The sequence below is a fragment of the Python bivittatus genome, unplaced genomic scaffold (assembly GCF_059951505.1).
Source record: "Python bivittatus isolate LINGU-HERP-01145 unplaced genomic scaffold, Pbiv_v1 ctg000580_np1212, whole genome shotgun sequence".
Lineage (NCBI taxonomy): Eukaryota > Metazoa > Chordata > Lepidosauria > Squamata > Pythonidae > Python > Python bivittatus.
Genome location: NW_028277087.1, coordinates 16,385,589 through 16,408,641, shown reverse-complemented (window position 1 = coordinate 16,408,641; position 23,053 = coordinate 16,385,589). Strand labels below are relative to the sequence as shown.

General features: G+C 41.1%; 1 protein-coding gene across 1 annotated transcript in view; it reads right to left on the bottom strand.

The window, feature by feature from the left end:
- The window catches only part of NID2 (nidogen 2), a 56,589-nt gene that overhangs the window by 10,271 nt on the left and 23,265 nt on the right, over positions 1-23,053 (bottom strand). The window contains exons 6-16 of the mRNA XM_007435320.3: positions 22,336-22,581; positions 21,784-21,984; positions 20,838-21,068; positions 17,977-18,120; positions 15,211-15,339; positions 10,887-11,030; positions 10,358-10,477; positions 9,668-9,898; positions 7,202-7,423; positions 5,606-5,775; positions 1,535-1,664 (exon numbers count right to left, since the gene is read on the bottom strand). Coding sequence (XP_007435382.2) covers positions 1,535-1,664; positions 5,606-5,775; positions 7,202-7,423; positions 9,668-9,898; positions 10,358-10,477; positions 10,887-11,030; positions 15,211-15,339; positions 17,977-18,120; positions 20,838-21,068; positions 21,784-21,984; positions 22,336-22,581 — 1,968 coding nt within the window. The remainder of the gene's footprint in view (positions 1-1,534; positions 1,665-5,605; positions 5,776-7,201; positions 7,424-9,667; positions 9,899-10,357; positions 10,478-10,886; positions 11,031-15,210; positions 15,340-17,976; positions 18,121-20,837; positions 21,069-21,783; positions 21,985-22,335; positions 22,582-23,053) is intronic.

The window sequence follows — 23,053 nt, the reverse complement described above, 5'->3', positions numbered from 1 at the left end:
TGTAGGAAAAGAAATCAGTCAGGAGCAGTTCTGGCCACCAAGCTCATTATTTACACATCCAGGTTTGGTCAGGAAGGAAGTGCTTGTTTTTACAAGACAGTGAGGACTTGAGCAGAGCTCATACACACTCAGACACACCACCAGGATTGTAAGAATCCAGGGAAAATGTTACAAGGAGCCTCCCCTACACACCTATCTGTTCCTCTCCACCACCTTACCTCTTTGGGGACACCACTGTTCTTGCATCACCACTTTAGCTTCCTCTTTCTTCCTGCCATTGCCATTGCTACCACCTTCTCAATCTCTGGAAAGATCTGGACCAGACCACATTTTCCGAAGGCTATGAGGGTACTAATGCAGTAAAAGACCAGCCCCTTAACATCTCAGTGTCCTTGTTGGCCATGTACCCCCAAAGCAGCCTTTAACTGGGTCAGTTCAGTGCCAGGTAAGGAAAAAATCCTTCTAAACAGTGATCAGCTAATATGTGCCTTTCTAGAAGCCACAGCATGAATGCAGGTTGTGGCTGCTGTATTTACTGGGGATCAGCTCTGGGGTTGTTTGTGGGTCTTCTTGGACCCTAAAGCTCCAGATCTGTAGGTCTAATAAGCCGTGTCTGAGCACAGAGGCAAGGAAGCTGCTCGTAGGTCTTGCTATGAAAGTTCTACTAGTGGATCATCCCACATCTCCCTCCCTGCCAGCTGATAATGCAAACCCCTTTATTCAAACAATTTATAAACTACCATACACTACATCAGCCTGAAACTTCTTTAATGAAAAGCAGAATATAAATAAACAAATCTCATAAATTGTAGGCTTAGTAACTGATTAGGCTGTTTCAGTTGTCTCTAGAAGTGATCCACTAGATGCGCAAAGACAATGAGACAAAAAGGCAATTCACATCACAATATGTTGTAGAATATGTAGAGGGGCGCTTTTCTATTTATTGCCCTTATTAATGTATTTAATTTGGATATGTGTAAAAAATGAAAAAGTTACTCTGCCATTGTGAGCGCACAAGGCTAAACTAATATTTTTGCTTTTGCTTCAAGGCAGAAGCCCTCTGAATACAGGCTTAAAATCAATAGGGCCACCAGGATCCTCTAACTCAGGGTTCCTCAACCTTAGCAACTTTAAGATGGGTGGACTTCAACTCCCAGAATTCCCCAGCCAGCAATTCTGGGAGTTGAAGTCCACCCATCTTAAAGTTGCTAAGGTTGAGGAACCCTGTTCTAACTGACTGGCTGCTCTACAATGCCTTTTCTGTTCTGCTACCCAAAAATCTTTTCACCGGGTATGTGATGCTGGCTTTCTGCCACAATACCTTTCCTTAGCTACTGCACATGTTGGATCCTGGAGATGAATGCTTTCTTTGAGAAAATACACATACACACATATACAGGTTTTCTGTTGAAACAGAATAACAATAGAAACTTGGCAAATTTCATGTGGTTTAGGCTTTGAAAATCTGGGTTGAGAAAACTCCTTCAGCATCCCAACTATTGATGGGACAATCCAGGGAATGTCAAATACCTACCCGAACTAATGATGGTCTCTGGGTCTGCATTCTGCTCTAGACTTGCCCGGCTAATTGTCCGTGCTGCGACATCAGTCCAGTACATCATTTTCTCCCTGCAGTCATAGTCAATCCCTACCATGATGGAACCCTACAATGAGGGACACAGAAACACGGACAAAATAATGCTCAGTTCTACAATTATCTCAATGGCCTGCTGATGGAAAGAGCATTTTGCTCCTGCTTATACAAATGGATGATTATATTATCTGCCATCTTCTTTAATTGTTTTTTTATAGACCTTAATGAGCTATGCAGCTAAAGACTATATTGGACACACTGTACTTCAGCTTTCTTTAAATTGTAAAAAGCAGCTGAAGAGTGATTTCAAATTTTTAAAAAGTTTTCTCTACACATTGTAAATATGGGTTATTGGAATGAGTTAAGTGGTATATTGGTATATTGGTATGAGGACAATGTGTTGATATCCCACAACATCATGATCTCAATCCCAACACACAGAGAGGTTCTACAGCACAGAGATAGGTAGCAGCTGACCTTGGTTGAGCTCAAAAAGTTACTGAAGGTCAGATCTGGTTATACTTGTTATTTGAAGGGGACACCAGCAGGGAATACAGAGGCTGTAGGCCAAAATGGGGCATCAAAAAATATCCAGGAAGGCAGTGATGGCCAATCATTTCCATTCTGTCTCTGAGAAAACGACCTGGATATTATCTTTCAATGCAGTAGAACACGGCCAATGTGCTTCATAGCAATCTCAGGAACAAAATACGTGTTTTTAAAAAGGGCAAGCATTGGTACCACAATGGCTTAAATCAAGGTGGACAACCTTATGGGGAAGAATGATTGATGGTTTTCAGCAGAGACATAAAAGATACAATGGCAAAGCTGAGGGGGGGGAGATGGTTTCTGTTAAGTGAGCATCATCCTATTTATCACATGTCCAGGATTTTCCTTTTTTTTTTCTTTTTTCAGATTAGGGGTAGGAGTTTGCAGGTTTTCTTTTTTCTTTCTTTTTCTTTTTTTCAAACTGTGATAAACTGATTTTACAGCTCACACTACAGTTACTGTTTCCCTCCACTCTCAAAATGGTAGGAAACTGGATTATGGACTTTCAGCAATTGTGCTCCTTACATTCCACAACATGTTTGGAGAAAGTTCCGAGGGATTAAAAAAACGGGGGTGGGGGGGAACTTTTACAGGCTTCCTATGGCCTGAGGTCACAGTTTGCTCATCCCTTGTGATTTAAATTACATAAGGCACGTACTTTTCAATGAATGCAAACTATAAATACCGAGTATGCGCTAGGTACTTTCCCCAGTTCAATGCCTCCAGAAGCGTTACAGTACAAGACCTGTTACTGACATGGCTGAAGGTTACTGGCACTGAGGTCACCAACTGACCCATTCAGGGAAAACTGCATCCCGTAGTTCTCAGAATAGACTAAAATACCAAGGGATTGGTTCTGGGGATGGAAAAGCATTTTGCACCTACTTAAGCACACTGTATTTTATTGAGATTTCACCTCTCCAAGAACCAAGCCAAACACCTAAAATAGTTTGAAAGCTTACATGAAACCCTGGAAAAACATTTTAACCACACTTTTTCCAGATTCCAGCAATTGCTGAAGCAGATTTTGGATGCTACTCAAACAAGTGGGCTGCCCACCAGCTGAGGGCCACCTGCAACTCTTTCCTAACTCCACAGATTGCAAACTTGGGGCACTCACAAGTGGGCGGGAAGGATGTTAAAAGACTCAAAATGGCATAGAAGCCCCACCCCATTTTTGCATATAACACATGTAAAAAGGTGCCAGGCTCCAATCATGCAATCACATCCGCCATCATCTTGAACTCTCCCCCACACACACACACCCTGTTACAACCCCCCAAACTGGCAACATAATTTGGAGGTTGTTTTCTAGATCAAATTAAAAGTAAAATATATTATTTAGAGCTGGGGGGGGTGCTTAAGTGTTAAAAACAAAGGGATTCCTCTGGTGATGTTACTATTACAGTATATCTCTATTATATAGTAAAATGAAATTTAAACAAAAAAGCGTAGCTCCTTTCCCAGTAAGAAAGGGTATCAAATTCACTTATTTAATTGTTTTTAACATGTATGCATATGTTGCTATCTGCATATCTGTAGGGAAGGAGAATACTTTCTGTCTCAGGTGCCAAAATATCCTATCCCATCTATAGATGGATATACTAGCACATTTTATCAGTAAATTCCATTTTCATTCTATTCTCTTGCCGTAAAGACAAACACACAAATTCTGTAGAAAAATACTTATTTAAGGGGGAAGGAGGAGGGAGAGGGAGTAAAATGAATTGTGATCTTCAAATAATGTTTAATTTCTGGTATTTTCCTTAGAGAATCTTTAAAAATCTATTGATTTTAATTTTGTGTGAATCCACACAGTCTGCAATATTGCAATGGTAGTAATGGTGAAAATGCTATCTTTTTAAAGTATTTATATATACATAAAGAAGTACTCTAGTGAACATCTGGCTTCATTTTAAAAATAAAATTCCAGACCAATTGTTAGAAGCTTTATTTCCAAGTACTTTTCAGCACATCGGGGCCAATATAGTCAACAGCATCTGCTGGAGGAAGACTCTTTCAAATGATTGTATTTCTTATTAGCATTTAAAGGACCAGAATGATTGGGAAGGGAAGAGGAAATTATTTTACAATCCTAATGGTGTTTCAGAAGTCCTTAAAAACCTGGCTGTTCTCCCAGGCTCTAGGGTCGAGTGATTGTTGAGCCCGTCAGGGGTATTTTGTGACGTTTTGGAATATGTATATAATCTTCCTGCTACTATATCATCATCATTGTTGTTGCTATTATTTATAGTGTAAGCTGCCCAGAGTTGTTCTGGAGTTGGGCATCCTTAAATCTAATCAATATATAAATAATCTAATATTAGATACCTGCATAATTGCTTCAAGGTAGCTTTTTTAAAATTCAGCATTGTTTTATTTTACACACATACATACACACACACTAGAACTGGTTTAGAACATGACAGATAGCAAAATAGGGAGGGAGCCACAAGTGCCGCAGATGTCCTGTAAATGGAAAACTTCTGGATATGCATCACTACTGCTAACCACCCTAAATCTTGACTGAATTACATCAGTATGTAAATGGAAAGAATGAATGATGAATGAATGAGAAGTTCCTTCTTAAACAGTGTTTTTAGTGTTCTGTACATGGAGGAATGATGTGGTAAACTATCTAACCTGTGTAGCCCTATGATTACCTAAGCATTAATTTAATGCAGAGGGAGGTAGTATCACAGCGGGTGACTCTGTCTAGCTGACCTTAGCAGAGCTCATAGTAACCTTGGACTTGGTTAATCCTTGGATGGGAGATCACTGGAAAATCCTGGGATTGTAAGCTAGAATGGGAAGCCAAAAAGGCATCCTGGAAAAGGCAATGGCAAATACTTCTGTAATGTTGTCACAAAAATTATACAATCATGTCCATGTGGTTGACAGAAGTTGAGTTTGATGCGAAGGAGACTTTAAGATTTTCTTGTTTGAGGCAGCATGTAAGACATTTTGAGGAGCCAAAGCAATTATAGAGGAAACTGGGAGCCTTCCCTTTGCTGATACATTCAGACAGAAGCTGTTATGGGTGCTGTGATTTGAATTCCTATGTGGAGCAGAGGGTGGCAGTCAATAGCTTTCACGGGCCCTCCCAATTCTATCATTCTATGACAGTGTTAAGCGGCTGCATCACACAGATAGGCGGAAGCTGCATTTTGGGGTGGGAGGGGGTTCTGGGTTTGGGAGGAAAGGGGATGAAAGTTTGTTTTCATTTTTTCACTGCTGTAGACCCATTTTTTCTCTATTTCCCACTTCAAAATAGCAGGAAACTGTGTCACCAGTTTTTAGCAACTGTAGTTGGAGGGTTCCAAGAGCCACAAAAACTGAAGTTGGAGAACAGATGTCTCTTGGAGCCCCTGATTTATTAAGGGCCCATAGTTCCAGCAACCTCCTTGATTAAAATCCAGCCTCCTCCCAAGACTTGCCCCACCTTGCAGAGGAATACATTACATGCAGAGAGAGAACGGTCTTCGCTGCCTCCTTCTTAAACCTTGTGCCATTCAGTGGCAAGGAACCGATTTGCTGGCCCTGAGCATATAGCAGGAATGTCCCGGATCCAGGCAGACTTATCTCAGGTTGTGGAGTAGGACGAATGGTTGGAGGAGGGACACTAGGAAGGCCTAGGAGCAAAAGTGAGACATCAAGTTACACACTGGGTCACAAGAAAGAAAGATCTATTCCTCCACCCAAGGGCAGCCTGCCTGGCAGCCTAAATCACAAAATGAAGCAGCTGCCTTACTTCTCACCTCCTTCTGAAGGATGGCTGCTGAAACATGGTGGCTTTATCTCCAGAATATGGAGCCCTCTAAGCTAGGAAGTTCATTTCAATGGCACTTCACCTCAGAGCTATTAAAGAGTGTGTTTTCCCAGTCCACTGTCTGCTGCTGCTGACCCTTGTGGGATTCCTCCCCCCCAGTTTTATTTGTTGAGTTTATATATTTACTTATTAAATGTACAGGTAGTCCTCGTTTAGCGACTGCCTCATTTAGTGACTGTTCGCAGTTACAACGGTGATGAAAAAGTAACTTTACGACCAATCCTCGCATTTATGACCTTCGCAGGTCTGTAAAGCAAAAGAAAGCTGAAGTAAGATCAGAAGCACAGTTACAGTTTTACTTAGCGACCACTTCACTTAATGACCAAGTTGCTGGTCCCAATTGTGATCGCTAAACGAGGATAACTGTATAGGCCAACTCTCTGTAAAATGAAGGATTATAGCAGTACTGTAGCTGCTTTTTAACAAGACCTATGTAGGCATTTTTAAATTTAAATTTGATAGCCACCTCAAGTATTACTCTGGAATTAGAAAGCTGAGTAAACATTCTTAATAAGAATATGATTAAAAGCTCTGTGTAACTATTGCGGTGCAAAAAATTAAGATTAAGAGAAGGAGCTGGGAGCCAGGAAACACCCTTGTTCAAATTTGACCACCATATTCACTCTTCCCTAAACTGTCCTCTCTGCAATATGGGGACTGCAATTCTGGCCTGTTTTATAGAAACTGTTACATGAACTATGCTAAGTGTTTAACAAAAGCCCATTACATCATAGCTGCAAGCTTCCTTCTTTAAAATACTTTTAACTAATTACAAGGAAGGACCAGTTTGGAATCAGATTTTACACACACACACACACACACACACATATTTTAACAGCATAACACAGGTCTACTGGTGCTTCTAAATCTATTCATGGCAGGCACCATCTTAAAATACATTTTCTGACTTCCCACACAAAGAGTAGAAGATGCATTTTCCAAAAGGCTAAAGATAAAGTACCCTTTTCACTTCAGAATATCTGTTCTTGCCTTAATGCAGATTTAGATACTGAATTATTCAATTAACTCACAACCTGATATGATTAACATATATTTGATTAGGTTTTTACCCACCCCTGGTCATGTCCCAGTGTCATCAGACAAATCCCTTGGTGCCCCCCACCCCCAGGCTCAAATAATAGCTGCCCTTTTTGATGGAAAAAGATTCCCACCCCAACTGAAATCCTCATTGCCCCAGTGAGCTGAGCAACTCATTGCTATCCTCTTACATGCAGGGGGCACACCAGGCTCCGATCGGGTGCCTGGAATTTCCCGGCCATGTTCATCCACACACCAGCAGTAGCCGCTATTTCCATGACACTGTAGTGGGTTAAAGTTGCCCTGAGTGTCGCATTGGGGCACGTACTGGTCACCCCGTGGTCTGCTTCCATAGTGTTCCAGCAGGCTCTGTCTCCAGCGTTCACACATGGTTTGTGGCCTCTGAGTTGGTTCTAATGATAGAAAGAATCACAGGACTGAAGCTGGTACCATATGAGCCATGTGAAGCCTGAACTGTAAACAGGTATGCCTGGAATCAGTGCTTCCCACTGCCATAAGAAATCTTATCCCCAAATTGAGTCACTCAGTCAAAGGGTCAGCAGTGGTCTCTGACATGCTTTCAGGGCATTCACAGCAACACAATAAAGGGAACTGATAGCCAATTCTTTGAGGATCTTGCCAAATGCTTAAAAGTTCAGACATTTTTCAGTACGAATTTTGAAAGTTACTCTGAGACACTAGCTTATTTCTTCTGCAACGCAAAATAACTGAATAGTAAACTTTACCAACTTATTTTCCAGATGTGCTAAACTACAGCAGTAGTCCAGGACATCTGGAGGGCATCAAGGTGGGAAAGACTACATTAATATGCAGGTCCCTCCCATATTTGTCAGATCCTAGAGGACAAATATAGCAGCTGAGTTTCATTTCATTTATTTTATTTATATAAAAATATGTTCCCCACCATTCTAGTGTTTGAATGAAATCAATTCCTAAGGAAAAAATATAATAAAAATAGGCAGATGCAAAAGATTTCTAAGTTCCTCTAATAGGCTGTCCACCAAGGAGGAGAAACAGTTGGCCCACAAAAAACAAGGAATTCAGAATTGCGTTCTAGGTTCCAACTGAGTTCAAAGAAGCCACTGATCTCATCCAAATGAGTCCATAAGAAAGAGGAAGCTTCCCCCACAGATTTGTTCCCTCCACCTTCCATCCTCACAATTTGACTTATAATGAAATGAAAGCCAAGAAAAGCCAGACATATCTTTAAGATATGCATTTAAAGATGGCATGGAAGACTTAAATTAAGCTCTGGTCATTCAGCTGCATCCTGCACTGCTTGCTGGCAAATAAATAAATTTCAACACTATCTGCCTTCTTATCTGGGAAAGGAGCTGTGCTGCCTTGTAGAGTTTGATCTTGCAAGAACAGGGGTTTCCTAAATATCAAAAAAGGAGAAGTGAGCCAAGAATAATGCCATAGTCCAAAGTTCTTATTTTCTTGTGGGAGGTATAAGAAATTAGTGATGGAAACTGAAGAGCACTATGAACATGCTTTTTCAAGATATATGGGGTTCCTTTACAGCAATGCTTCTCAAGCTTGACACCTTTAAGATGGGTGGACTTCAACTCCCAGAATTCCCCAGCCAGCATGTTGGCTGGGGAATTCTGGGAGTTGAAGTCCAAACATCTTCAAGTTCCCAAGGTTGAGGAACACTGCTTTAGAGTATGATAGGACACAAAATGGAGAGAATTAAATTGTGCCAAATTAAATGTGTGGTACATTTTGGCAGCAGCATAAAAAATCCACATTGCAAAATGCAGCCTCCCCAAAAATCTTGCCTTTTGTTTAAAGAAAAAAAAATTCTAAACTTTAAAGGCTATAATTGTAAGCTGGAAAATAAGTGAAGCTAATGACAGAGCAGAAGATAAAATTTCTGTTGATTGGAGAAGGGATAAGAGTATCAGTGATCTGTGTAAATCCTTACCCCTTCTCAAAGCCAAAAACCAAAAATAGTAAAAAATGCAAAATAAGTTGTGCAAAGTAAAAACAAAAAAGTACCTTTCATACACATACCCAAAGTGAGGAAAGGGAACAGGTGGGCACTTCCATCTGATACAATTTGGAAGAAAGTAGGAAAGCGAAGCTTAACTGTTAGCCCTTTCTTTCCAGAAAGCCAAAATAATCACTACTGGTCACCAGACGTAACTCTGGGTCTCAAACTGCTAATCAAGGGATTTCAGAGGATGATGGCAACCCATCTTTTCCTATTAGTCCATGAAAAATACATGGAGAAAAGATGGGCAGTCTCTCAGCTCAGTTCAGATGAAAAAAAAAAAGGGCTTCCTTGTCTCTGATTTAGAGAAGACGTGGCACAGAGCGCACCTCCCTTTGCACTCGCTGCCCCAAAGAATTGTCTAAATCATGTAGAAATGCCAGAAGGGCCAGAGAAGTAATGAATTAAGGTCTCCTGTTGTAACAGTATTTCAGTGCTATGTATTTTAAGTGTTTCTATTGTTTTATTTTTTGAAATTTATTCATTTATTTATTTAAGCAATCTATATGGCCACCCAAATTGCTCATGGTGACTCCACGTGGCTTACAAAAGTAAAAAACCCAAATACAGAACCCACTAGACTTCCCCACCCCCTGATGGTTGTTAATCACTCAAGGCTAGACACATTTAAGCAACAAACCTGGAACCCTGCAGCGTGGGGGGGGAGCACCTGGAGGTATTCGGCTCCCAGGAATCTCCTTGCCGTTGGTGTCAACACACCAGCACTGCCCGGTGCTGCTGTGGCACTGCAGGGGCCGGTAGTTCCCTTTTTCATCACACTCAGGCACGTGAGGCCCCCCCGGAATGGGAGAACCCCTCTGGCTGGAATATAGTCGTTCATGTTCACAGCGGGTCATTCCCATCACGCTTTCTGCAGGTTAGAAGGAAATGAGGCTGTATAACTCAGGATTCTGCAGCAAGAGTGAGCTTAAACCCTTACACAATCATCTCCCATGTTGGACAGCCCAGGGTGAGAAACGAAGCCAGGAAGAATGGCCAGCGAGCTTATCAGCTCAGTGTGCAGGTTTTCTGCAGGTTTTCAATAGGTTTACTATATTGTTATTCATTGATACTGATATTTTTGTGTCCTGGAATTTTTGTGCCATAGACGTTACATTGTCTTAGTGTAAGCTACTGTGAGACCAGTGGGAGACAGCAGCATGTACATTTAATAGGAGGGTGCACAGTATTAGCACAACCTGGAAACCCACCCCCAGTTAAGAAAACTTATTCTTGGGGAGCTAAAGAGGTTGACTGAATCTTGCACTGAAAGATGGGGATGAATGGGGATTTGGATGGTTTTGTAAATATCCTACCCTTGGACCCATACCTGGAGTGCACTGGAAACCATCACCCACATAACCAGCTCGACAGCTACAGGAGAAAGAACCAGGTGAATTGTGGCAAATGGCAGCCTGGTGGCATTTCTCTTCCAGGCACTCATCCACATCTGTCAAAGAGGTAGAAAACATCAAGAATGGATTCCGTTTGGGTTCAGTTTGAACCAGAGATGTAGGCCAGAGTGTTTTCCATAGTCAAGCTTTTCTGGCAAGTTTGTCAGTTTCAAAACTGTGTATGTTTGCTTTTTTTCAGTGGTTGTTCCAAAAAAGTTGAGAAGCAGCGATTTCATGATTCTTCCACCCTCACATCAAGCCCAAATCCTTGTGTTGAATGTGGATATTGAGATGAACATGCTAACCAATATCATACTCATTTGAAAATTTCCACAGTTCAGAATTTTCCAGCCCATATCTCTGGTCTAGACACAGAGGCATTTTTTCCTCTGATCCAACATCAACAGTTCCTTTATATACTGATATCCCAATGGATGAGCGAAGACACTACTACCTATCAATTACCTGTGCAGTTGTGTCCATTGCCAGTATAGCCAGTTAGGCACAGGCAGCTAAATGAACCCCCTCCATGATAGATGCATTGTGCCCGGTCAGCTGAAGCGCAGGTGTGAGTCTCTTCTGCACAAGGATTGGGTGGTTCAGCAATACCTGAAAAGGTTAAAATTGGGATAGGAGAAATCAGCTGCTGCACTGCAGTTCATTTTCCCCTTCAAGGGAAGTGATAGGAAGCCCTTGAGGATTTCCAGCAAAGGATAGTCATTTATATTCCTGCACTGAGCAAGCAATTGGGCTGAATGGTCTCAATGACCCTTTCGACTCTATGTTTCCAGGTTACAGTTGTGTCACCTAAGTCACCATGGACAGCATTTTCATGGACAGGAGCTGCTCTTAGCCTGTTCTGTAGGGAAAAAGGTTGCAATGGGGAAAGTAGTGAGATCATATGGGCAGAACTTGCTGGGCACAACACCAAGATTATCTATGTGTCATGGGTTGTGGGTGGACTTTAAAGAAGCAGGATATTGATGCCTTTGAATTCTGGTGTTGGAGAAGACTCCTGAGAATACATTGGACTGCCAAGAAAACAAACAGATGGATCACTGAACAAATCAACCCAGAGTTCTCACTCAAGGCATAAATGACCAGGCTCAAATTATCCTATTTTGGACACATTATGTGAAGACCCAACTTTCTGGAAAAGGGTCTAATGTTGGGAAAAGTGGAAGCAAAGAGAAGAAGATGACTAGCAGCAAGATGGATGGCTTCAGTTATGGTGACAATGAGTCCACCATTGGGAGACTTGAAAGAATGGGTTAGGGATAGATCGTCATGGAGAAAATCTATCTGTGTGGTTGCTAGGAGTTGAAAATGACTTGATGGCACATAATTAATCAATCAATCATGGGTTGTGGGACAGAAATTTGTGAATGTGGGGTGGTTTTATTTTTTAAATACACTAAATCAATTTCAGAACTTACAGGTCAGTTTCTGTATGTTTCCTGCCTCAAGGTAAAGGGAAACCACAGCACCAGCTTTATGGGTGAAGTGGGCTCTAGGGGCCACAAAAAGGGCACTGGGAGTAATATGTGGCCCTGGGGGTCAGATTACACATCCCTGTCCGAAATGAAATGGCACAATCCAACAACAATTAAGTTCCAACCACTTCGTTCATTTTTTCTCTTCATTTTTTAAAAGATGGATGGCAGCTGGGAGCAGGCTGTACTTGAGTAACAGAAAAAAGGATATGCAGAGTTTAACAGGGCTGGCCAGTACTTCGAGCTCAAGCACAAAAGGGTGCTTTGGAGTACACCAGGGTATATCTTCTGTCTGCAAATCTTTAAAGCAGGTGTGCCTTTTCCCAAGTTCCCACAACATGCTTTTGTTTTTCAGCCAGCTTGTTAGAGAATGTTACTCTGATTTGGACTGAGAGGGAATGATTGGCCCAAGGCCACCCAGCTGGCTTCCATGGCTAAGGGAATATTTTGCCCATTACAGATGAAAAATTTGCAGGGTGAGAAAGACACAGCCTTTTCTAAAACAACAGAGGGAGAAAGTGTTAAGCATCTTCCCACTGCTCCTTCCTTTATTCATATTTATAACCTGTTCCAGGTGCTTTACATCAAAATTCCATGGCTTTCCACTGATTTTAACCAAAGCTGAGCACCAAAGCTTATGTTCACTGTGCATATAATCTTTTTGCCAAAGAATGTGTTAGAAATAGGAAGGAGGAGGAGGAGGAGGAGCTGGTTCCCATACTATGTCTCACCTGACTCTACAGCTAGATAATTTATGTGATTTATAAAGAGTAAGCAGTAGGATTTCCCACAACAGAATTTATCAGCAGAATTTTCCAGCAACTCAAAGATTTAATTAATGACATATGAGAATGGATTCATTCTAGAATAACACAAAAGCACTGAAAACAGACTCTCATTGCCAAATATAGCATTTGTTTTATTTAACGTATTCAGCAGTTGGGCTGTTTTAGTTCTTAAGGCCAAAATTCATGTGAACAATATCAAGTAAAACCTCAGAAGTTAAAGCAGCAAACTGAGACTTTCCAAATAGATTCTCAAGTTTCCTCCTCTTTCCCATGCAGCTCCATTCTCCCAGCTCCCAACCTCCATCCCTTTTCTTGACGGCTCCCCAGTTATCAGTGGAAAGTTAATTAACCACAGGCTGGAAAACAAACATGCATTTCCCATTGATATCAGAGAAGTCTGGGACAAAAAGAAATGCCAAAGATTGTGTTATTGGTTACTCCTGCTAAAGTAATTTGTGCATCCTTTATATGTGTCATGTGGAGGCAAAGAATTAGAATTATCAAGATTGCACAGGCCTTGAGTCTACAAGAACATAGAGATCCAAGAGAATTCTGCTCCCTGAAATTCTCAGTTCTTAACAAGGCAATAAAAAGAGAATGTATTATTATTTAAAAGACCTACAACTACAAAGCAGATTAATAATCTGCCCAAATTAGCAAACAATAAAATGTAAATTAAAAATTGGGTATGAAAAGCCCAACACCCTATAGCAAAACAAACAACCTGAATTTCTCCCATCATTTTTGGTTTTGACTTCCACCAACCTCAGGCGACAAGCCTAATAGCAAACAGTGGGAGCTGGGAGCACAAATCATGAAGGGAGGCCTTGCAATACAGAGAAGACAATATTAAGATGGACATCCAGTGTATTAGATATCAGGTTGTTGACTACATTAAAAGTGAGTGTGATTCAGTACACCACATGTACCTTTTGGCTGATGAAAACATGCAACGATAGGTGGCTTGTAGACTTCTGTGGATGTCTTTAGCTTAGGGAGCCATCTTGCACCAAATAAAATGAGCATCTTGGGGTAAAACCATGTCTGGCTGCACTTGTGGTCTACTGCCTACAATGTGCCTAATATGACTGGATTGTCCTTACCATTAACAGGAAATGCTGAATATGATATACACATGATCAAAACTAGTCTACACCTCTCCATCTTACTATAAAGTGTTATGAATATCCTCAGGTCCATTTGGTGAGGATCAGGTCATGTGGAAGATTGAGATTAGGAATGTAAGAGGAGTAAATGGCAAAGAGCATGACTCAACAAATGAAGGAAAGAAAAATGATTCCAGTAGAAGAGAATATATGTAGCTCAGGGTTAAACTTTGGAGTCCTTGATGCTCTCTGAGCTTGGTTGTTTGCTTGCAGACATTTCATTAGCCAACTAGGTAACATTATCAGTGCTCGTGAGTGTAGGGTTTGCCCCCTGTTTATATACAGTAGCTTGTTCTGCCAGTTTTGGTGGGGGTGTGGTTTTCTCCTTGGTAGTTCCTTGATTAGGGTATTGTTTTCTGTTTGATTGTTTGTCTGGTGTTAATCCCTGCTTATCTGGGTGTTGGCTGCTAGAAAGGATGTATTCTGGTCTTTTTGTTTCCTTCTTAGCTTTTTTATTGTCTCTTTTGAATGGTGTGTAAATATGGTTTATCTCTATGTGTCTATTGATGGCTGATTTGTCTGAATGCCAAGCTTCCAGGAATTCTCTGGAATATTTTTGGATTTAGCTTGGTCTAGGATGCTCACAGTTTCCTAGTTGAAACTATGGTTGAGTCTGTCCATGTGTTGTGAGATTAAGGAGTTGGGTTGTAAGATTAAGGAGTTGTGTTGTGAGATTAAGCACTCTTTAAAGAAAGAAATTAGAGCAAGCAGATTAATTTGTGTACCTTGGTAAAATATTTCCTAAAGATGGAAGACAGATGGAATATGAAGGAACAGCGAACTGGTTGAGAGAAAGGGGAAGACCAAGAAAGTTGTGTTTTGATGGAGCTGATGAGATTAAGAAAAGAGACAGGTAAAAGTTTAAGAATAAAATATGACAATGTATGAAACACTGCACAGATGGTTCATAAAGATAGAAAGGTATGAAGAGGTATAGTGAATGATGGTAGTATAGACTAGATTTAGCCATGTTTACTCTTACTTTTTCTTATCTCTTTTTGGTTTTCCTATTACTTCTTTCTGCTTTTCTACAGATTACATAGCATTGCTTACCACAAAAAGGAAAAGCGTGATGGCAGTGCATGGATTTATGACTCAGTCTTCCCTTGCTCTCTTTAATGATGCCCCACGCAGCTGCCTCTCAAGAGATCATTCTATCAGTTGGAAATACTGATAAATACTGATAAACTTTGTACAGCATGCTGTTTTATCTCGTGGGGTCTCCTCTTTTGCTCTCCTCTTCTCAGTTGAGCACGTAACTGCAATTTTTGGCCAATTTTGCCCAGATCTTGCATTCCTTCTGTCCAGAGCAAGCCCTCCTCAAAACAGAGCAGTCCCATACCTATGCAAGTTGCCCGGTCAGGTGCCAGCTGATATCCGCTGGGACATTCACATCGATAGCTGCCTGGAGTATTAATGCACAGAGCATTCTGGCCGCACCTGCTGAAGCCCTCCGTACATTCGTTGACATCTGAGAAGGGGCAACAAGATTAATGGACAAATAAACATCCAGGCCTAAAGGAGGAAAGCTTCCATTAATATTTCAAGATGCTCCAGCACATTTTACATTACAACCATTGACTCCCTGGCTTCTCATCTAGGTCATTCCAGTTAGGACATTCAACCTCGTTCCAACTATGAAAACACAACCAGGGCCAAATAATTCCAGATGTTTGTAAGTGGGAACAAAGTCCCAATGCTTAATCTCTGAAATGTGTTGAAAGCACCAGTTCATCTTTAACTGACACCAGTAGCATGGGCAGAAATGACCTTCTTCTTGCCCCAAGCCCATTTAGTTTAGCCCAGGTCTGGACACAAACAGATCTCTGGTAAGTTTAACCACTACAGTCTGAAGTCAGCCCATCCTATCTCCAATTCTTATTCTCCATGTGTATGTGTGAGAAGGTAGGTGCCAAACAAAAGACCTAAGAAAGTGACTTCCTCTTGAAAGTGCCAATTAATCATTGGCCAAGATGTGGCGATGTCACAGAATGTTCACAGACAATGTAACTACTGAGAAAAAGTGTGCAGAATTCAGACTAACCATTGAGAACAGAGAAGGCTAGCAATCAGCACAGCTGCTCTGAAGAAAACAGGAGGCTCAGTTTGTTTGAAGAAGAAGCCATATATACAAGTCAGCGTGTGTGTGTGCGTGTATCTATCTCTATCTCTATTTGCATCTACTGTATATCTATATATTTGTGCCTTCAAGTCAGTGTTGACTTGTGCTCATTTGCCCTCCCTATAGCCTAAACTTTTGGCATATATATACACCTTCTTGAAGAATTATTCTAAAAGCACTCCCACCGAAGAAAGAATGCTACCTTCATGGCTGAGTTTGCATTTCATGATTACATTGCACAAAGATGGCTTTTGCCAACTGAATGCAGAATTAAACTTCCTTTTAGGACCTCTTTTTTTTTTTTTTTTATGCCAGTGTTCACTCCTGGCGACTGCCTGGGCTAGTCCCTGCAGTTTTCTTGGCAAGGTTTTTCAGAAGTGGTTTGCCATTGCCTGCTTCCTAGGGTGTGACTGGCCCAAGGTCACCCAGATGGCTTCGTGCCTAGGCAGGACTAGAACTCCCAATCTCCTGGTTTCTAGCCTGGTGCCTGAACGACTGCACTAAACTAACTCCTTGTCCTGAGTCAGCATAGGACCTTTTTCTCCAGACTAGAGTTTCCATGGGTGCTCACTTCAGTTATTTTCCAACACAACAGTTAAATCTGTATTGGTCAGGATGCTCATTGGCATTACAAATAACACTCCTCCACGGGATTAGGAAGAGAAACCCCACAATTAATAACACAAGAACAACTTCAAAAAGATGTAAAATTCATGGAAGCTATCAACCCAAAATCCACACAAGTCCTTCCCAGAAAACTAAATGTTGTAAATTATGCTCAAGTCCATTACTGCACGATGGCAGCTTTGCAAACATTCACAAACAATCAATAAATACATTCAAAAGTATAAAAATATAAAAACCGAACTAAAACAAAAAACAATAAGCGAAGAGATGTTAAAAATTACTTTAAAAGCCTAGATTAAGCTATGCACATTCAAAGCATTGTTAGCAAATGGATGCCTATTGCTGCCCCATAGTAGTGAAAATCGAAAGGATGAGATTTTTTTCTTCTCTTTGTTTTTTCTCTCTCTAAATACTGTATATTATACAGGTAGTCCTTGCTTAATAATCACAATTGAGATCGGCAACTCCATCACTAAGCAACATGGTCGTTAAGCGAGACATCACATGACTGCAACTTGCGATTTTACTGCTAGCTTCTCCATTGACTGCTTGTCAGAAGCCAGCTGTGAAGCTCGCAAATGGTGATCACATGACCGTGGGATGCTGTGACAGTCGTAAATGCCTGACAGTTGCAAAGCACCCAAATCTTGATCACATGACCGTGGGGATGTTGCAATGGTCATAAGTGTGAGGACCGGTCATAAAGTTACTTTTTCAGCACTGCTGTAATTTTGAATGGTCACTAAACAGGGCAGTTGTTAAGTGAGGACTACCTGTGTTTGGGAAAAGCTGTAACTCAATAGTAAGCCACTGCTTTGTAGGTCCCAGTTCAGTTCCCTGTATCTCCAATAGGGCAGGAAATGGTCCAATCCAAATCCCTGGAGATCCACTGGCAATTAGTTCAGAAAAAGCAACTTGTGGCCCTCCAGATGTTGCTGAACTACAATAGCCAGCAGCCTTAAGAGAAATATCCAGTAATAATGGATGCAAACAGCTGCAGTTCAGCAGTAGCCAGAGGGCCACAGCACTGCATACCCTGGTTTCCATAATACTGATGTAGATTGATCCATGGTTTTATTTAGTAGCTGTGTTCACGTAAGACCCTACACCAGGCTAAAGACCAGACAGCTGCATGTATACCATGCACTAAGCTTGATTAATTTTAAGTCTGGTTTTTTTAGCATACTTTGTGAACCTACAAAACATGGATCAATTTAGTAACAAAGTTAAGCATCCTCTGCAGAGATACTACAAGCAGCTTCTGCTGCTCCTTAAGGCAAATCTGTATACTCACAACAGACCCCTAAGACAAAACTTCAGTGCTCTAAGACAAGAAGCTAAAATATTTGTCCTACTCACCTACACATTCTTTGCCATCTCCCCAGTACCCGGCAGTGCACTCACAGACATAATCTAGACCAGGCCCTGGCTGGCATCGTGCCATTGTGTCGCAAATGTGGGTGCCATCATAGCATGGGCTCACTGCAGTTGGCCTAGAATTGTCTAGAACAGCAAGAAAATCAGTGAGAAGAGGAGAGGTCATGTTTAGATTTCTCTTCATATCTACATCCTGCCCTTCCCCTAAAGAACTTACTCCAGATAGCCTCTGTGGAGTTATCTCACAACTTCTTTGTGTAAAGAAAGAGAGGAGAAAAGATATTTCTCTCTGAAGTACCTTCAGAGTGTCCTCTTGCAACTAGCACATTACTTTAAACCTTAGTTTCCATGGGTGCAACGTCTATGAACCCATCACACGTTCTCCCAGATGAAAGAGCAATGATTTTGATCATTATCAAGAAGGTACCCTAATACAATTTTCCCCAAACCAGTGCATTCCAGATGTGTCACAACCATAATTCCCAGAATTCTAGCCACCACGCTGGCTTGGAATCATGGGAGTGCCTTCCTCAACCTAGAGAGCATCTCGTTGTGGAAGACAGTCCTAACTGATGTATCTAGCAGCCAATGGATCCATTTGAGTAAAGCAGTCATATTCCCAGTTAGGGATCTGAACTGAACAGTGCCTGACTGCAAAGAACCAAATGTTCTTTCCTCCATAAAGGGAAAAAAAACCCTCAAAATGGTAAAAAAAAAAAGGTACTCCCAGAAACCTGGCATGTTAAAGAGAAGCTCTCCAGTTACAGCTTCTAATCTACGTGCAGAATGTGTTGTCTGTTATGTTTTGGCTGTGATTATTTGTTTGGGTACCCATATTTCCAATTCAGATTTACTTCCTCAGTGAGAATTGGCCAGAACGTTAGGCTGAAATAGAGAAAATGGGTCATGTTTCACTGCCTCTCATAATTTGAGTCCCACTTTTAAATGGGGGGCCACTCCTGTGCATAGTAGACAAAAGTGATCACGTAATGTGGGGATGGAACCTTATTAAAACCCTGAAGGCAGGAGGTCACTAATGTTTGGAACACGTTAGGTGCAGCAGTTCATTGGGAGCTCAATTTTCTCAGGGCAGAAAGGTCAGTTATGTCAACAGTAAACAGTTATTTAGCTTCAAGACTAAAAGGCTATATATTCATTAAAGAAAAGCTGTACTTAGCCTCCATGGATACAAAAAATATAAAAAGTACTTTTTAAAAGGATAAAAAGGATCTCCCTGTCATACTAACAGAGGACAATCAACTGATTAAGATGACCATCCTAGCATGCAATATTCTTATCTAGCCATACCAGGCAGAGTGCCTAGCGAGCTTCTGACAAATTTGAGTTGGCAAGCCTGACATTCGGGTTGCCTTCCTCAAGCTGATGCCCCTCGGAGGTTGGACTACATTCCCCATCATCCCCAGACAGCCAGGCTGACAATTGCAAATAAAGCATGTTGAAGTCCAAACACATCTGGCGGGTACTAAATGCTATGATAGTAACCGATAATTATTCCACTCTTTTCCATAGATTTGGGGAATTGCTCATAGCCTCCTATTGCTTCCAAGCTGACCGATTTTTCTCTATATACTGTCTCCAGGATTTACAGCTGGATAAACACTCATCCTTCAACTATTGCTGTTTCTTTTCCCTATTTTTAACATTAAGTTTGCTTTCCTAATCCTGAAATCTGGAACTCATTTACATACTTAGAAGTGGGGGTGGAAGGCAACAAATTGTGCATTCTGTTGTCAGGGAGGCCATGGGCTGACCCTCTCATCTTTGAGGCAAGTGCTCTAAACTTTCAGCCCACACGCTCTGAAATCTCTTTATCATTATCAAGCAGGAAGAGGAAGTCTTGCTAATCCTCACTGATAGCTTCACGAAGAGTTTACACATTCGGGTTGTGTGTAAACACAATGAGATGATGAAAATGTCAGCAGTGAGGAGTCAAGAGGCATCTCAGTTTCCATTTTCCCTATCAAAAAAAATTATCCCCTTAACTGAATGACCATGAAAGTGACATTTGGAGAGTGAGACCAGTAGAAGCAACTTGCACGTCAATACTCTGAAGAAGCTTTTATTAAAAAAAAACTCTAGTCCACAAAATGTTGACTGACAGTCCCATTTACAAGTCTATTTCCCATTCTCAGAATATGTGAATTATTCCTTCCATGTGAAAAGTAATTCTGGCTCTTCCTTAGAGCTCAGGGTTCAGGAGAGTCTGCCTGGAGTGACCATTCTACCTCTGAAAGCTGGTAGAGGCCTGCAGAAATAAATATTCCCTATATTTTTAAATGCTTCTAGGCATGCACTTAGGGAACAGTCTAGTGCCTAAGAGAGAAAGATTCTGGTCCAGCTCTTCTCCCAAACTATTAATGTTTTACATACAGGAAAGCCTTCCACCCACTACACAAAATGCACAGATCCATCCTGAGATATAGGACAGAGGATTTATAAAAAGAGCATAGGTTTGTTGATCCCTAGGGAAATATATATAGCAATTATATATGTGTGTATGCTTTCAGAATTTAGAAGACATTACATGCCTGAATTTGCTGAACATTCAAAAATAAGTGCAGTTAATCAGCAAAGCAAGTGGTTATTTTATCATGGAAAACATTCAGTGCAGATACACGCACTGTCTAAACAGAAATTCTTCAGATTCTGCCTAGCCATTTACTGTATGCATTAGCATAGAGATATGGCTTTGTTTTTCAATACTATCATCTTACAGATTGGCAGCCAACACTTCCAAGGAAGTGAAATTAGTAGAGACCTATGGAGAATGAAGGTGGAATGCAAAATTATTCAACCTCTACCTCATGCCAGTCCAAACTTACCTCCTAAGGGTCCAATTTGGTTGGTAATAGCATACCGAAGCACTCTTTCCTCCTCATTGTACAAAGCAAAGATCCTGTCCACTGTCAGCTGCTGGGTAGTTCGGAGTAACCTTAGGTGGCGTGCATGTGGACATTCTTGATAGGTTATATTCTGGTGTAGCTGGTAGGAGAAAGTTTGGTTGATGCTTCCAGAAATTAGGGAATATTCTCGATAAGAAGTGGATGTCACAACTGTAAAATATTTTTTTTAAAAGTGTCAGGCTTGGTTAGAACAAAGGTTCCCAAACTTTCTTGGTTCACAGAGCTCTTAGGGTCATGAAGGTAGGATGTCACAAATGGACACTGCAAAACCCAGCTTTGCAAACAGATATCACAAAAATTTTAAATATTCCATGGTGCCCCTGTGAGTTTGTTGCAGTACCCTGGGACGCCGTGGTGTACAGTCTCAAAACTGCAGTGTTAGAAGATCAATGCAGTCTTTAAAAATGTGCATTAACTGATGTGATCACACAGCAGTATGTTTGCCAGCATGAAAAAAATGGGGACATTTAGAATATTGTTTGCACTTACACAGCTAATGCTAATTCCTCTCCTTTAAAAAAAAAAAAATTCATTCATGCTATTTACTTATTGTTAAATAATGAGATGCAGCTTAAGAAAAAATGAAATGATAACAGTTTGCTGCACAGTACTTAATTTACTTGATGGATGATGGAATTTTCACCCACATTTCAAATGTCCAACTTAGAAAAGGGGAGATGTTAACTAGTGCTTTGAATTTGTCAACCAACTTGCATGCCATGGGATTCCTGTCTAAAAAAATCTATCTTGACTGCAAGATTGTGAAGGAAGGTGGACTCTGTCACAGTCCACCAAGAAAGTGGACTTTGACAGCATGGCCTGCCTTCAACAGACAAATGATTATTTATACAGCAATCAGTCATACCTGAATCCAAGTAATGGTAGATCTCCTTATAAGGTGCTATGTGGACTGTAAAATTCTCAGGAATATAAGGCACTCGCCCTTGAATTTCAGTCCTAACACTGAGGTAATTTTCTGCATCCAGGCCATTAGCTGTTTGCTGGACAAAAACTTTTTCTTCTCCTGGATAGAATGTAGCTTCCAAACTGTGAGTGAATTTAGCACCTGGGGAAGAGTGTTGAGGGAGAGAAACCATAAAAACAATAAGCCCAGCACGAACACACAATTTTATGGCAATGAATTGTAGTATCAGCTGAAGTACAGGGCCAGACTCAGAGGGATGTGCTTCTAATCTTCGTGATTGTGACCGAAAGGCTGAAAGAAATACGTGAGTACTGTACACTTCACAGCTCATTACATCTTCCTATAATGAGCAGGCATGAAATAAGACAAGAAATGAGGCAAATTTGCATAATATAGATACATTTTAAGAATTTGATGTTTCTTGGGCACAAATTTGTTTGTATGGAAACCACATAGCCTCATCTGTTTGTATGAGGGCCATGTTCTACTCACCAGTGATGCTGAAGCCATTTTCATAGCCAGGTTTCTCCAGAGCGAAAAGCCAGCCAAAGAGGCCCCCAATGGGTGCCAATGGCATCAGTGATGAGGCAGCCGGCTGAGGTACGTGGCTGATAGCAGTGTACGCTCTTCCATCATTGCCAACGATGTAAGCGTGTAAATCAACTTCACTAAAACGAACCGGTGTCTGTCCTACCAGGAGGTTTCCACTCACTTTGCCATTTAGACGATGAGCCGCCCCTAAGAAGCAAAAGCAACATCTTCTAGCCAAGGGCCAGAACGTCCCAGAGATGGCCATCATCAAAAATTTCACACAGGGAAATCTGTTTTGCGGGTTAATATCTGTACCACAGTAGAAGAAGAGGATTTTATAATGCCAAAACTTTAAAACTCCTTACTGGAAGATCTTCCACGGAAGGGTTCCCAAAACATGCTAAACCCTCAACCCAGGTCAACAAAACACATTACATGCTAGGCCCAAACAAATAAACCCGATTATGGCTTAATACCATAACCTAACTCACAAAACACATTAAGACCATGGCCGAGTTCCAGTAATACACTGAACCACCAACTACCAATCTTGTTTTAGTCTACCTTCATCTGTTGTGCAAACTCAGCCATTGTGTATAACTAAAACAGTGCAATTATCGCCAGCATAATGTGTTGGAACTGTAATTCCTCAAATACCCCAGCCAGCATAGCTAAAAGG